This window comes from Diadema setosum, chromosome 20, assembly GCF_964275005.1.
Source record: "Diadema setosum chromosome 20, eeDiaSeto1, whole genome shotgun sequence".
Lineage (NCBI taxonomy): Eukaryota > Metazoa > Echinodermata > Echinoidea > Diadematoida > Diadematidae > Diadema > Diadema setosum.
The window spans coordinates 13552015-13568846 of NC_092704.1; the positions used below are offsets into that span (position 1 = coordinate 13552015).

At 40.0% G+C, this 16832-nt stretch overlaps 1 protein-coding gene and 1 pseudogene across 1 annotated transcript; one reads left to right on the forward strand and one right to left on the reverse strand.

The window, feature by feature from the left end:
* Nucleotides 1–505: 505 nt before the first annotated feature.
* Nucleotides 506–1627, reverse strand: LOC140243433 (BTB/POZ domain-containing protein 17-like). The gene is given in 3 exon segments (XM_072323112.1): nt 506–1140; nt 1143–1296; nt 1298–1627. Coding segments are annotated over 3 exon segments (1119 nt in total).
* A 3336-nt stretch (nt 1628–4963) lies between these two features.
* LOC140243434 (kelch-like protein 4) lies at nt 4964–10956 on the forward strand (annotated as a pseudogene).
* Nucleotides 10957–16832: the final 5876 nt, after the last annotated feature.

Consider the following 16832-nt stretch of genomic DNA (forward strand, 5'->3'; position numbering starts at 1 on the left):
TACATTTTTGGAACCCACATCCTACAAGCTTTGCTTTTTAGTGGGTTCCTCATATTACACGCCAATTATACGTCCTTATACATTTGTGCAATTTTGGTTCAAACTGACCATTGTATTAAAAACATTTCTTTTTCAAAATCAAATGGAATATATAACTTGTATGAAATGTGGAATATGGAACATGAATAAAAAAAATATATATATTAAATGATACCGCGTCGATTCTACCAAGAGATATCTGACGTACCCTCCCAAAAAGGATTCATGCTGGGAAACAACATAACGTAAAGTTCAACAACTTACCAGTTCGTTGAATTTATCTCGACGTCGGCCCTAGTCATCAAAACAGCTATTCGTTTCTAACATATCGCCGCTTTCTGATGTCACCACGCTTTCGCTTTCGTCGTTTTCTGATGTCCTCAAGCTTCACTTTCGTCGTTTTCTATTGTTACGCTTTTCCTTTCCTCGTCTTTCTGCTCTTCATTGATCAAATCTACTTGAATTTCTAGCACTGCATCTTGTTCGATCGTTCGACTTGATTTTGTGTTGACTTTGAGAATATTTTAGAATGCCTAGATCCAGACCAACCTTTGAAGGCACTGGCCTTAAAGTATTTGGGTTTCTGGTTAGGCAGGCCAATTCCCATGGCAGTATAACATGTCTGTGTAGGAAACGACCACTCTACATATCTTACGTTTATTTTGATTTGATCTTGATTCTGATCTTTTGTCAGAAGCGCATGAAGCATAATTTGGTCATGTCCTTGCATTTGGCTAAAGATTTGTTTCCCTCCGGCTACCGTCTTAATCCAGGGTGAAACATCAAAGAACTTCTCTGAGCAAGATTTGACGATAACATTCGTCTCGTTGGTCCTGTGGGATCCCCTAATCTTGTCTTCGGAGCTATCGCTGTTTGGTTGACGGAGATACAGCCTTGGACCAGGAAACTCATCAGGTATGTCTCCGTGAGAGCATTCGCGGAAGAGTGCCTGCAGCTGCCACGCTTCGAAAGGTAGATCTGGAAGCTTTTCTCATGCCCTCGAGAATACAGCAGTAGCCGTCACCTTCAGCAACTGCAGCGCATTCATGAACGGAAAGCGGATACACTTAATGATCTTGACAAAGACGTCGTCTTCTCTCTGTCGGTGAGCCAAGGCTCGATCTTCTCAAACAGGACGTACTCACTCTCTACGACCAAGTAGGGTCCGCTGTCCATTACGACTAGCATGGTCTCTGGGTTAATGTCAAGCACCTGCTGACCTGAAAGCAAGTTGAAATTTGTCAGAAGGCATTGGTTGACAGAACTTGATGACGTTTGACACGTTGAATGCTTGGGCCTTCGGCAAAAGTGAAAGTATCGCCACCACGTCACTTGAAATATTATTAATGAATTCATGACAAAGCTTGTGAAGTTCAGGCATAATATATTTATCTGCCAGTCGGACTAGTGAAAAGACGTTGTCGCTGGTAATGGCCACGGTGGCTGTGTAGAGGAACTTCAGAAAATCCCCGAAAACTAGTGCGTCTGGTTCTTCCTCTACAAGTGCCTGTCGGATGACGTGCCCAGAAGCATTGTCGCTACGTTCGTCACAAAGCTCATTGTGGGGTTGGCAGGCGGGATCAGACATCGTTTTAAAGACATCACTCCAGGTGCAGAGAACTAGACGATGTGCGAAGAAAGTGTGATCCCCTACGCTGAGAATCAGATCACTATACTGTTCCTGTTTGCATAATGCTCCAAAAAGAGTGTCTCCACCAAGATTTCCCCTTCGAGTACCTTCCTGCAGATTCTTGCGAGCAGCCTATAAAAGTACAATAACAAAGTAGGCCTACAGGTGGGTGAATTTTCCTAGTGTAGTACTTGGATAATGTGTCTTTGATTTTTAGCCGATATACGTGTTCACTACCTTTCGAAGAGATTAAACAAATAGGCCTAAACGACAAAATTGAGTAAAATTATCAAAATAAATTATCTTCTTCTTTGATGGGCTGCTTATCGAACACGACTAATCAATAGCCTATACATTTTAATCTCCAACGCAAGTTTACTTCTCGCATTCTTGCAGGCTATTACCAAAGAAGAAAATAACAAACATGATTGGGGGGGGGGGCATGGTGTCTATTTGTATGTTCTATAACGCTGCCAATAGGCCTCATACCTATAAAGTTTGTACAAAAGTTGGCCATGAGTTTCAAAAATAAGATAAAAATGTGCAAACATTGCCCTGCACTGCGAATATGGCTGCGGCTCCAAGGGGGTCTGAATACGCCATAAACAAACTTGAAAGCGCTCTTACTAATGTACATATTATTTACTGAGAGCACTAAAAGATTACAATTATACAATATGTATATATATATATATATATATATATATATAATATAATATATATATATATATATATATAATTGGTCCCACATCCTCACAAGGGCCCAGAGGGGGCACCGCCAGATCCGCCAAGAAAACACTTTAAACTGCAGTCACGAATGTACCTACTCAAAGCTCTAACTGACATGACTGAGCTCCATCACTGGTGATTCTCCAGATTTGTCATGGACCCCTAGGGTCCCTCAGTGGGCCAAAGTGCCCTTTTGTGTAAATATCTGTTCAATTATCCTCGTCATAGTTCCTGAAAAATTTGGAGAAAATTTGACAATTCTCACGAATAGATGACAATGTAAAAATTAGGCCCAAAGCAATTGGTCCCCTCGTACTCAAGGTGGCACCCAGGACATGTCATGAAGAAACGTTAAATGACAGTCACCAATGTACTTACTCGAAGCACTTACTTAGCTCCGATACCTAGAAAGGATTTTAAACAAGGTTCCCCAATATTGCGTTTTCGAGGCAATCGTGCCCCTTTGACAAATTGAAATCCTCTCACTCTGAGGGAAGTTAGGGCCGTAAAGATCGCCCCGTCGCTGTACAGGCATGCTACCCAGGAAACATTGAACTGCACATTACTTGAATATGAGACCATTCTGAAGCAAATAATTTTCACACAACAATAGATATATAATGTACTCTTAAATGAATCTCACAAGGATTGGAACAATCACCCCAGCATTCCTACTGATCAGTTTGATAATAGCAATCCCCTTTAATGTGGAATGAAATGTATACGTTTCAATTCTTTTGCTTCTAACTTGTTCATAGGCATAGAAGCCTACGAGGTAAACTCGCATCTGGTCATAATAGTAGGCCTACCTGTCAGTTTCTACATAGGCGTATCATGGTTTTGTATTGTACAATTCTTCTTCTTCCGCATGCAGTCATGGCACTTTGAGAGACGGGCCCTCAAGGGCCAATCATTATTTACATATAGTGAATAATACATTGTGCAGTAATATGTACACGTATATGGCCAATATTCAGTCTGTCCTTTGTCCTCTATTCCTCTTGCTAGATCATTGATGGTCCAGACCAGCTGAGTGTCACATGATCGTCTTTTCCGGAAACCGTGCTGAGCATCGCATAGGATTTCGTGGACTGTGAGATGTTCCTGATGGCGCTATGGATGACATGCTCACACAGTTTAGATAGGATGGCAGTAAGGAAGATAGGCCGGTGGTTGGCTGGAGATGACCTGCTTCCCTTTTTGAAAACAGGAACAATCAACGCCTTCATCCATATGCTGATGGTACAATTCCTTGGTCAAGGGAGGCCTGAAACAGAAGTGTAAGTGCTGGTGCAATATCTTCTGCAATTTCTCTAAGAAGTCTGGCAGGGATACCACCTGGCCCTGTCGCCTTGTGGGGATTCAGATTTTTGAGTAGCTTGATAATCCCCTTGTTGTTGATGGTGATACGGTCCATTGGTGGGTTAGGGGAACGTCCAAGGTCAGGTACACTGTAGGTTAGGAGTGTCGTCAACAGTGAAAACGGACGCGAACTGATTATTCAGAATATCAGCCTTCCCATTTGGATCACTGTACAACAAGTTACCATCCTTCAAGGTGGACACACCAGTTTGGTCGCAGCGCTTTGCTTTGATGATGGCATCAAGTCTCCGGCCACTAACGCCCGGCTCACTACAGACAATATCACTGATGTATTGGTTGCAGGCCTGGCGGCAAGTAGTTTGGGCTTCCCTCTTCAGTCTGCGATATCTCCTCCAGTGCCTACCTCTGTTGGTCTTTTTTTGCTTTCTTGTACGATCTTGCTTTCCTCTGACAAATCCTTTAGGTCAGTGTGTTGTACCAGGGCTGGTTGAATCTGGATGAGCTGGGCTTAGAAGGAACATCCTCGGTAAGGGTCTTCTTTAAGGACTGCTCAATCTCGGTGGCCAGAGTTTCTACTGGGCTAGCTGTAGAATGGCAGGAAACAAAGTTGTTGACCCACAGCTTAGTGTTACTCTGTATCACTTCAAAGTCGGCTCTCTTCCACAATAATATCTTGTGGAGTACTGGCTTCTTTCTTCCAGCCCTGATGTTCCAGTCAGCGTAAATGACATCGTGGTCACTCAGGCCTGGCAAACCTTCACAGCGGTTAAGAAGGGATGGACGGTTGGTATGGATGACATCCACTATCTTACCATTTCTAGTAGGAAAGTCAACGATCTGCTCCAAACGAATACGAGCAAGCATCTGGAGAAAGGACTTACTTATGTCTTTAGGGTACTGGTGACGAACTACTTGGTCAGTAGGCCAGTCGACATCAGGGAGGTTGACATCTCCTGCAATCCACACTGGCGTGCCTGGATGAGTACTACAGATATCCTCTATATGATTTGCAAGGGTTGTCATGTAGGCCTACGGCTGCTTACTTCTTGGTGGGCGGTAGAAGACACCAACGATGACAGGTTGCCTGCCACATAGAACTTTGGCTGCAACAAGTTCAGACTCAGAATCAGTCTCTGGTTGCTGGCTTCTAAGACTTGATTTGATGCCAAGGAGTACACCCCCATAGCCATCTTTACGATCCTTTCTGTATACTGAATAGCCTGGTGGGAAGATCTCGCCAAGATGGATGTCAGGTTTAAGCCATGTTTCACAACCAAATATGATGTCAGGTTTTGTAGCCTCTAGGAGGCTCCCGAAAAATTCACGCTTCCCATATATACTCTGAAAATTAATTGTGAGAGTACGAAAATTTGATGCCGACTTCCTAACTGTGGAACGTTTGGTTGGTGATGAGTGTGCAGGAGGAGATCCTGGCATAGAATCAGTGTCTAGGCTTGATGTCAAGTCAGGACTGCTCAGACTACCGGGACAGCTAATATCACTTCTGTCACTTGAGGAACCAAAGAGACTTGTTGAAGAGTTAGCGAGACCACACTTTGCACATTCCCATGGTAAGTCTGATCTAACTGCAAGACTGGAAAAGGTCTCATCTGACATGTTGATACAATCTGCATGGAACCATGTATTGCAATCATCATACAGGATGCTTGCTTTCGCTCCCTTGTAATCTGTACAAGCTTTCTGGCATTCACCACAAGGGTAGGCCTATTTAGGTAACCTGGGACCTGGATTTCTTTCAACATCCCCTGCGTATGATGACAGCAAGAAGACCCAGAATAATGGGTAACTAACAGTTAAATGTAGACCTCTGGAATTGTACAGCCATCCTGGAAGAAGGACTTGGATGTAACAAGTTCATATGTCATTCATCAATAATGTGTACACCGTAGGAGCGAAAGGACAGTGGTGGTACATTATACACATAAGCAGTCAGCTACACAATCCACACATGCTTGACATAATACACATACATGTATAGTGCATGTAGAGATGTAGCATAGCTGTGTTGGTAGATGGCATGGAACTTGGAAGGAAGGAGGGTGGGACATATTCTTGCAGAAAATACTGTGAAAAATCAGCATAATCGTGGCTTATAATCGCCTGTTGAGAATGAGAAGGGCGTTAAGTTGTCTAAAACACTATAGGTTTAGTGACAACTTAACGTCCTTATCATTCTCAACAGACGCTTTGTCCTTGGTGCTTGGCAGTGAGAATCAAACAAGAATTTGATGGCGGATATGAGACATAAACAAAGGCTGTTTTATTTCAGAGATTCAGAAGTATGACAATTACAGCAACACCATGTGCAGTACATGTGGAGTAGTCCTTCGGCCCTATAGATCACTGATAAAGCATTAAAAAACATTGTCAAAAAATTCCCCTCTAGAGCGAATTCGCCTTTAATTAAATACCTCGTTTTCGAACGTAATATAAATTTGCCTTAGTGACCGTTTTATATATTATAAATCCGATATTACATCCTTATGGTTCGGTTACTTTTTATTCTGCATTGCTTTTTCAGACTACATTCTAAGGAAGATATAGGTTCAACTGTGCACCTTTCAGACCACAAAGATTTATAGTTACATCCGTAAAGGTGCTCTATCAAATGTCTATGTTGTGTCACACGAGGTCTTAAATGTGGAAATTTGAACCTATTTTTCTTAAGGTGTGGTAGACCTATCAGAGAGGACTACAATCTCTTCATGCGGTAATAAGTAAATCTAATTGAAATGGTATTCTTCATATTTCAAATCTGCTGATTACGTGGTTTCTGGAACCTTTGCTTAATACGAAACAACACAATATACAGGGCGTATAAAAAGTTACACTTTTGAAAAAAAGATTGTCTAAATTACATTTCAAAATATTTGAAAGATTTTTTTCATATCTATGCATGCCCGATAGTCTCATCTATCAAGTGCAATCAATAAAGCAAATTTGTGTTCACGCTTGGCTGAACACTGACGCTCTTTGTCCAGAGTGTGAAAAATGACTTGGCCAAATTGAAAGAAGATGAAAATTAAGCCAGCAGTCCAAATAATATTCTCATTCAAACAAATTGCTTTTTTTCTCACAGTTTTGATTATGTTATGATAGTTCAGGAATTTTCTGGCAATTTTCTGTCACGTTTTTAAATGATTCCATTGTGTTATAGAACGTTGATTAACAACATCAAGATCTTTGAAGCACAGTTATCACAAATCATATACAGACATATCGAACCCACATGCCAGTCACTCAGTCAAGAAGAAAAGTCCGAAATTAATGCATCCTCAGATCATTCAAACAATATAATCAATCCAATCCAATCAATCAATCAATCATTAATTCATTCATTCACTCAATCAATCATTTAATCAATCAATCAGTCAGTCAGTCAGTCACATTGTATGTATGTTTTATAAAAAGTGGCATATTGACAGAGGGAATATCACCTCCTCTCTCCTCCCACCTCCGTGGCTTAAAGGCTGATCAATGTTTGAAGAACTTATTTATTTGTTGATTTATTCATCTCATCAGCCGATTGATCATATCAATGACTGAAAAGCGATTAATTGATTATCGGGTTGATTCGTTAAAATAACGATAAAGCTGACAAAAAATCTCAGACAATCATAACATAATCAAAGCTCTATGCAAAAGAGCAATCTGTTCCAATGGGAGAACTTATTTGGACTGCTGGCTGAATTTTCCATCTTCTTTCACTAATTTGGCGCAGGACATAATGTATACAATGCAAAAGCTTCCGCGGTTCATACATGTTGCAAGAAGAGTCAATGTTCAAGGTGATACGTGGGCTTGATCTCGAAAGGGGGGGGGGGGGTGGCTTGCTTTTTTTCTTTTACATGCTCTTCTGACAGGAATCCAACGCGAAGGGAAATACCGCCAGTACGGTATTGTACCAGCGCTGTATACTGCAAGCTAGTGTAAACAATAGCCGGGGATCCGGAGACTGCGCAGTATGTATACTGCAAATAGACACAGCTAGAACTCCATAATACTAGTAGTTGGGAGTGGGGAATTCCAGAGTCCAAATGATCTGTAAATGTTTCACAGCGTTGAGTGTGCTATCATACTCGATCATTTAGTTACCCGTTAAGCCATATTTCCTTACATTTCGCTGGGCATGTTGGCGCAGGTGAAATTAGCGAAGGAATGAGGAGGACGGCTGCAATCACACAGAAAATAATCATTTGGATCAGCCACCTGCTGAACAGTAGATGTTCCTGACCATCAAAGCTTGTCCGAGAGACTTGTCGGCATAGCAGCAACAGCTACCGGTATTTCATCTAAATTTGAGTTAAGGTACAGAAGTACAGTAGGCTACTACATTACAAGTTGAGTGGATTGCTCGCTAGGTATTGAGGACTTTGAGGAAAACAGTGAACTTCGCAGACTAGGAATTACCGACATATTTTGTTAGCTGATTGCCCTCTGTTATAATTACCGGACGTAAGTTGTAAACGGCCTATTCAGTGCATAATTTGCTTATAATATATGGAAACACATACTGAAGCAGCTCCTAAATTGTGTACATAAATACTACCTACCCCTTAAAGGGAAGGTAAACCCAAAGAGCAATGTGGATTGAGTGAAAGCAGCAACATTAGTAGAACACATCAGTGAAAGTTAGGCTAAAGTTTGAGAAAAATCGGACAATCGATGCAAAAGTTATGAATTTTTAAAGTTTTGGTGTTGGAACCGCTGGATGAGGAGACTACTAGAGGATATGACGTATGAGTGGACAACAATACAAAGAAAATATAAAGAATATTCAACAAAAATTCACTTTTCTAGAATTATGAAAGAGCAGTGGAACAACCGCTTTCAGAAAGCAGGGGGAATAATTGCTACCCTTAACATATGTCAATATCAAGTTGATGGAATTTGTAATTTTCATGAAAAATGGATTTTTGTAGTATTTTCTTTATATTTTCTTGATATTGTAGTCCACTCATACGTCATAACCTCTAGTAGTCTCCTCATCCAGCGGTTCCAACATCAAAACTTTAAAAATTCATAACTTTTGCATCGATTGTCCAATTTTCTTCAAACTTTCACTGATGTGTTCTACTAATGTTGCTGCTTTCACTCAATCCACATTGTTCTTGGGGTTTATCTTCCCTTTAATGAAATCTCAAAAATGTTTTTGTGTCTTTTGATATATGTCAATTATTACTACTGCTGTAGAAATAAATATTTACGGTGCCTTGTTCTCTTTTTTTTAAAGATGATTATAGAGAGAAGTGCGATATTAAATAAAAAACAAAGCAAAACTTTATGTTAGTAGACGTTCGTCTTTATATGCTGTGTGGATGTGGCTACATGGTACGTTATAATGATATGTGGTAAACTTTCCTTTTGTAATTTTGTTTGAAGAGCTATAGAAAAAACCCAAAAATTGGTTGAAGTTTCTGAGCGCAGAGAGAATATGCCAAATACACACAGATATTTTAGTGAGAATAAAGTATTATGTTAGTGGCGATTAGAGAATGTCGGCTGAGAAGAAACTGCTCATTACTGTATTAGTGTCGAACCGAAAGATTATCTGGCAACCTTTAAAATGTCTCGATCATATTCACTCTATTGCATGTCAACATGTGGCCCAACACTTTGGAGTGCATGCACATAGAAGGTATTTAACATTCTGAAATGACTAGAACAAGAAGTCTGATTAATATTTTCCCCAGTGTAGTTTCGTATTTCCGATTCTACAGGATCACCTTTATTATCCAATGAATCAATGACGTTCTAATACACAGGTATTCCTGAAAGATTGCTCAGGAGGTATTGTACTCTTGCCAAGGGGCACTTTCTCAAAAGCTGAAGGTATATTTGAAAAATAGTGAATTATCAGACATTTCCGTCAAGATCGGATCAAGACAGTATCCTGCTCATCGCCTGGTCCTCGGTGCAGCAAGTAGAACCCTTGCGAAGATGATGAAGGAAAATCCTGGACAAATCCTCCAGTTGAAAGCCGATGCCACGGAGGGTGAGATTGAGGTCTTTGAGCGGATGTTGAGCTACATGTACACTGGGGAAATTACGTTTTCAGGAGAGAACATTCGATTGATGATTAGTTGGGCTGACCAACTAGCTCTGAAGGAATTGAGCAAAACAGCACAGGATTGGTTGTTTGAATCGTTGCATGGTGACAGTATGGTGGGAGTCATCAAGTGGCTGAGGGAATCTGATGAAGGTTGTTTCAATACTCTGAAGGACCGTTGCTTCCAAATCTTGGCTCACTACTTCGAATACATACCAGAGACCTCATGGCTAGGACTCTCAGCGAACGAGGTTCTGGCCATCATTGAGAGGAATGACCTTGTTGTGGCTGGTGAAGAAACTGTCATCAAGAGGATAGATGCCTGGCTCTTGGGGCATGGACACATTGAAGATATCAAGGAGTTATACTGGAAGATGGTGAAAAAGATCCGACTTCTGTGCCTTGGGGCTGCCGAGCTAGTCACTCTGAAGAAGACCTCACCACTGGTGCAATTTGTTGATAGAGAGTGCCCGCAATTGTTGTCAAAGGCATTTGAGTTCCGAGCACTCTCCCTCGAGTTAGACGACGATGAAGATGTGACAGGACAGGAAGATGTCTTCCCATTGGATAAGGAGGATGCTCAGCCAAGACTATACCTTAATGCTGCACCATTTGGCCAGGACAGATACACTTGTTCTACGGGAGGGACTCAGGACAAGTTATTTCAAACCCTCCCTGTAGAATCTCGCAAAGATGCGTGGTGTAGCGTCCAAATGAAGAACGGGTTATGGACGGACTCCTCCTTGAAGATGACAGCAAAGATTGAGTCCCAAAAGTCAGGCGATGTTGAGGTATGGCGTGTGAAGTACGATTTCGCTTTGTCCAATAATCGAGACATTGACGAGCTGCTTGTAGGAATCGGAACAGCCCAAAAGAAATACTTTAGGTTCGCTATTGTGACCACGAATCACGAAGCAGATGCTGAATTTTACCTGCCGGACAACCCAGTTGTGACTGTGTACCAGGGTTCCTTAAAGGTGCCAAGATTAGAGAAGGTATCACATGGCCGCTATAGAGAATCCGTCATGTCATCACCATACGCACTCCACCTATATTTGCTGGGAAAAAGCCCGCCAAAATTAAGGTAATGACTTGCATTTATGTATCAAATGAAGATGAAAAGCAGACCCTGAAGTGTGAGGATCAATTTAATACACTGGACTAGCGATAGAGACATGCCATTGAGAAACATTTCCATAGAATTCTCACATATAAATTTTCCATCCAAAGTTCCTTTTGTAAAACAATATCGGCTGCTCGTAAACAAACTCTTTGCAACCTTATTCGTAGCCAGTGAACACCATCATACATATAATCTTTTTTGTTTGTTTGTTTGACGTACAATGGGATTTTTTTCCCTATAGGATTCTTCAAATGGCATTGCATTAAAAAAAATGTGTCTGATGTCTCTTCATGACTTTAAGTACTGTAACGTTTTTTTTTTTTTGAAACTGTGAAAACTGTAAGACATCGTACCAGTTTTTGTATGATCGTGTGTTTTGATTTTGTATGAGACATCATGTCTGTTAAGGTAGAATGCAGGACTTGTAACTTGATATCTGATAAACATGATGTAGGCCTACATGCTATTAGTTTTAATCAAACAAATCTTGGTAGTATTTGTCCTCGCCCGGGCAAAACAATCACGTTGCCTCCTCAATTTCTTTACGGACACAATATACATGAAGTTTTTGCTTGTTGTTTTTTCCTCACCGGAAATGTTACTCAAGGAAGCAGAAGAGAAAGTGATGATAAAAGAATGACAGCAATCACTGGGAAATGTTGTGTACACGAGTCACTTTTGATATGGTCGGGGGGGGGGGGTGTAGAGGGGGAAACGGTTGGTAGCCTCTAAATTGAGATCCAGACTTATTTGGTACACATTATCAGCATACAGTTCATCGGTGGGACTGAATAGACATCTTTACCATTGTACCATTACTTTACCATCTTCTAAAAGTAGGTGCCGTTTACATTGTCCATCATGAATACTATAGAAGATGCCCCTGGCATAGGTACAGTATTTACAAAAGGAAAAGAATTTAAAATTCAGCTTTCTCATTCAGGCAAATGCATCCATCGTAAACATCGTACACTCTTTAAGCTTCCTCGTAGCTATATTGAGCTTTCATATACCAGCTGCCTGAAACATTTTTGACTGAAAATAGGGGTAAATTGAAACGAGGACTTCTGCCATGGTGATGTCAGTATTTCTCCTTTCGATTTTGGTTCCAATAATTTATCAAAGCAGGTTGTGTCTATTCACACCAAACGGGGTGCCAACAATATGAGAAGGGCTCGGGGAGTATGGGGACATTTTTTTTTTTTTTTGCATAATATCATACACTGTACCTATATAGATATGCCCCCCAAAAAGAGGAAAATTCCCACTTCAAGGTGATCTGCACTCCATTTGGCATCGTGACAGGAGTAAATTTGTACAAACTGGAGAGTAAATTTCGGTAAGATTTGACAAATAATGAGAAGGATTATTGGATACTAAAATGTCACAGACATAAGAGATCGAGGGAGAGAGAGATTGGTCACACATTTACGTCAACAGACTGTATACATAGCAGATTGTCATTCCGGTTAATCTAATTTAATCTAATACAACTTCATAAATAATTCCTACTCAACCCCCCCCCCCCCCCATTAACAGCAAAACTCTATACTTTGATGATATGTCGAATTTGCTTTCTGCATTTTGAATTGCTTTTACAATTCAAACGTCATAGTAGGGCAGATATGTAACAAAAATTGGTCGAGATGCTCACATCCGGCGGAAAGTGTGAAATTTTGCATACAGGGGTATTTTGGGGCGCTGATTTCAAAAATTGCCGGATCCAAGAGATCTGACCACGGGATTGGCCGCCATTTTGAATTCCAACATGGCCGCCATCACGAAACAAATTTAAAGATCCCTATCTTCGGTTCTGAATGACCAGTAGCACCAAAATTTGGTACACAAGAGCGTTTTGACATAAGGAATTTGATGACAGATTAATTTGAAGTGTTTGACAAACATCAAATAGCCGCCATTTTGATTTCCAATATGGCCGCCTCGACGAAATGTTCAAAATCCCTATCTCGAGTTCTCAGTGGTGAGTGACGCTGAAATTAGGTGTAAACAAGTATTTTAACATACTTAGTTAAAAAAACGGATTGATATGTGTCTGACAAACGCAATGCCCGCTATTTTTGAATTCCAATATGGCTGCGAAGACAAACATCACCACTAACATTCACGGGGATGCCAAAAAGAGTTGCAAAAATGAAGCATAATGCATCTGTCACTGACGTCACAATGTAAATACAGCAACGCGCACTCAATGAGTTACAAACGCGCGCCCAATCAGGTAGCCTAATTTACAAACCCGAGATAGAGATTTTCAACACTCGAACATGACAACTATGTAGGAAAATTCAAATTGGCTGCCGTGCAGCTTGTCAGACATATCAAAGAAGTCTGTTATTGAAGTCATCATACCACCATGCTTTTATGTATTAAATTTCAATGGCTTATGTCTTTCAGAACTAAAGATAGGGATCTCTGGCGGCGGCCATATTGGAATTCAAAATGACGGCCGACCCCATGGCCAGATTTCTTGGATCCGGCAATTTTTGAAATCAGCGCCCCTAAATACCCTTATATGCAAAATTTCATACTTTCCGCCGGATGTGAGCATCTTTTTCACATATCTGCCCCACTATATAGCTTGTAGTGCATTCACAGAAGTAATACTGTATGTGATTCCAGTGGCGTATCTAGGGAAAACGGCGCCCGGGGCAAGCGCGAAAATTGCTCCCCTAATTTCTGACAAAGTGTTCAACCCCAACCCCATCCCCGAAGGAACTTAAAAAAAGTCCACAAATATGCCTTTTCAAGCACTTTAAAAGGGGTCTTTTTTAGGGTGATTTAAATGTAATGAATTTTGATAAATTTTGGCAAGCGAGCGTAGCGAGCGAGTCGAAAAATTTTGTATTTGAGCTTACAAAACATGGAATTCTTGTCCTTTTTTTTTGCTTATTAAATCTTACAATAGTATTCTAATCAAGATATAGTGACGGCCTATAGATAACGATTTATAGCAACAAACTAAGGACTTGAAAAAAATATTCTAATTTAGTACGCGCGAGTGAGCCGAAATTTATATATTTACGCGTTATCATCACGTTTTGTTCTTATCTCTTCTTTTTTTTATAAGTTTTGGCGAGCGAGCGCAGCGAGCGAGCCGGAAATTTTTGTATTTTCTGCTTACAAAACATGGAATTCTTGTAATATTTTGCTTATTAAATCTTACAATTCTAATCAAGATTATAGTGACGGCCTTATGGATAACGATTTAAACCAACAAACTGTGGACTTGCTTGAAAAAAAATACTCTAAATTAGTACGCGCGAGTGAGCCGAATTTGTATATTTACGCGTCATCATTACGTTTTGTTCTTAGCTTGTTTGATTTGGTGTTTTTGTACGCCCCCCCCCCCCCCGTTTGTTCAAAACCGTTGGCGCCCTATTTTAATGCAATCGGCGATCGCTTCAGAACGAAAGAAATTGCAGGCGCTGCTCTGTGTAACATTTTGCCTTCTAACGATGGCATGTGTTAACACAATTGTCTTTTTGTCCGCGTCATCATCACGTTTTGTTCTTATCTTCTTTTTTTATATATAAATCTTGGCGAGCGAGCGCAGCGAGCGAGCCGAAATGTTGGATTTCAGCTTACAAAACATGGAATTCTTTTGTGAACACAAAAAACATTGTCATTTTGTCCGCGTCATCATCATGTTTTGTTTTTATCTTGTTTGATTTGGTTTTCTGCCCCCGCCCCATTCTCCCCCCCCCTCCCCCCGTCCGGGCGAGGTTTTTTCTTCTTTTTTTTTTCTGTTTTTGGCACCCCCAAGGACTAGCACCCGGGGCACGTGCCCCCCTTGCCCCCCCCCCCCCCCGATACGCCACTGTGTGATTCGTAGTTAAGCAATGTATACTTAGTGTCACAAACAATATTAGGCCATACAGCCAAACTGATGTCAGTTGAAAGTTCTGGTAGATAAATTTGATCTAGTACAATGTAGTACTCCTTCGTTGAAGTCTGTATTACAACCATAAAGAATCGTCTTATGTGGAATAATGTACACCGTCTAAAGTAATAAAGTCCTTCTTGTTTCAAGCTATGCAGTGTTCTCAGTGCACTATTCATGACGTCTCCTACTATTAATGCATGCAAGCATGCATATTGTATCAAATATAATGTGCTCACCACACAAATGCCAGACCAAGAAGGTTGTGTATCTAGGTCATTGGTGGAACACGTCAGCGAAATTTGAGGAAAATCGGACAATCTGTTCAAAAGTTATAAATTGTTTAAGATTCGCTAGCTGACAAGACTACTACAGTACCCTGTCATCACTGCAGGACAGTAATAAAACGAATACAGTACAAGGAAAATTAATGATAACTCACACTGTCACGTTACATGAAACGCACACATTCAATTGACTTTTTACTGTCATTTGTTGAGAGTAATATTACTCTATCTGCTTTCTGAAAGAGGGGAGTCATGTGCTCTGTCATGCTAGAAATGTGCAAGTTTATTTGATAATAAGATACAGTATGCCACCCCCGCCCCCCCCCAAAAAAAAAAAAAAATAAAAATCGGACTTTCGCGTTGATCTCTTTCAAAATTATTTAACAATCTGAAACTATAACTTCTTATCTACATTTTGCAGAAAACCCCCATTTAATTTGGTTAAAGTTGTCACAGAGAAATATGGATCGTTGTAAAACATGTCATTGGTCCGTTTCTTCCAAGTTCAGCACCTGGATGGTCGTGGAACTGTGAATACAATGTACAAAACTGGGAGGGAAGGGATTCCTGACATGCTCTACAAAAATAACCCCCTCATTTCTCTTTGACCACTAAAGCAAATCGGAAGAGGTTTTCTGTAAGATTTGGGTAATAAATTAAAGTTTCATACCTTAAAATTGCATTTGGATTGATTACTACCTCTAAAGTTATCGCTGTTGAGGCCCGTTATATTTATTTATTTTTTCGGGGGGGGGGGGGAGGGACATATGGTAGCGCCCATACATATATATATATATATATATATATATATATATATAAGTTCTTTCAGGTTTCCAATATTCGTTACCAAATGTTTATATATCATGTCATATCATATCTCATATCAAGATGAAATAAAAGTGAAGTTTGAAGTGATTATGTATAATTATTATGTATATCTATACCAGCTATCAAACCGTAACCAAACTTTTCAAGTTCAAGTTCAAGTTCAAAGTTTATTTCATTTTTCACAAAAACATATGTTTCACTTCATTTTGTAACAGAAAATAAGGTAAGTAGAACATAGTGTAATAAAAAGAGTATAACAATTGAGGACGTAAAGTAATCATACATTGTATTGCAAGAAAGAAACATAAGTGATCAAAGCGAAATACATGTATACCATTGTTTTAAATGCGAAAAATGGAGGGACCCACTAAAAAGACAGAGCTTGTGGTATGTGGGTCCCTCTGGAGAAGAACATCAACGAAAAGATAAATTGAACCGTCGTATATACAAAAAGATAACAAAGTGGAAGAAGTCTTTTAGTTCAGTCGGGTCTTCTGGAAAAGCTGAATCCATTATCATAAGGAGATGGCAACACGTAAAATTCCAATCGTAGACATACGTTATAGAAATACCGAACGTGGTATTTACTTCATTTTCTTATTTTTCTCTTCCTCTTTTGACGTTTTCGTTTTTCATGTTTCCACTAGATGCCTACTTGGTACAAAAACTGGAAAAAAATGGCTTCCATTATAAAATATTGTTTTCATGGAAATCTATCACAGTATTTATCACATTTAAACAGTTGTAGTTAGAGTCTAACTTAAGAACTATTGTCCATTCCAGTGATGTGATTGTGTTAACACGAACCAGGACGTTTATAAATAGGACAACGTCTTGCTTGACTAGACATTTTGCACGTATAATTATTCAAGTTGTTCAAGTTGATTTATTTCATTTCCAAAAAA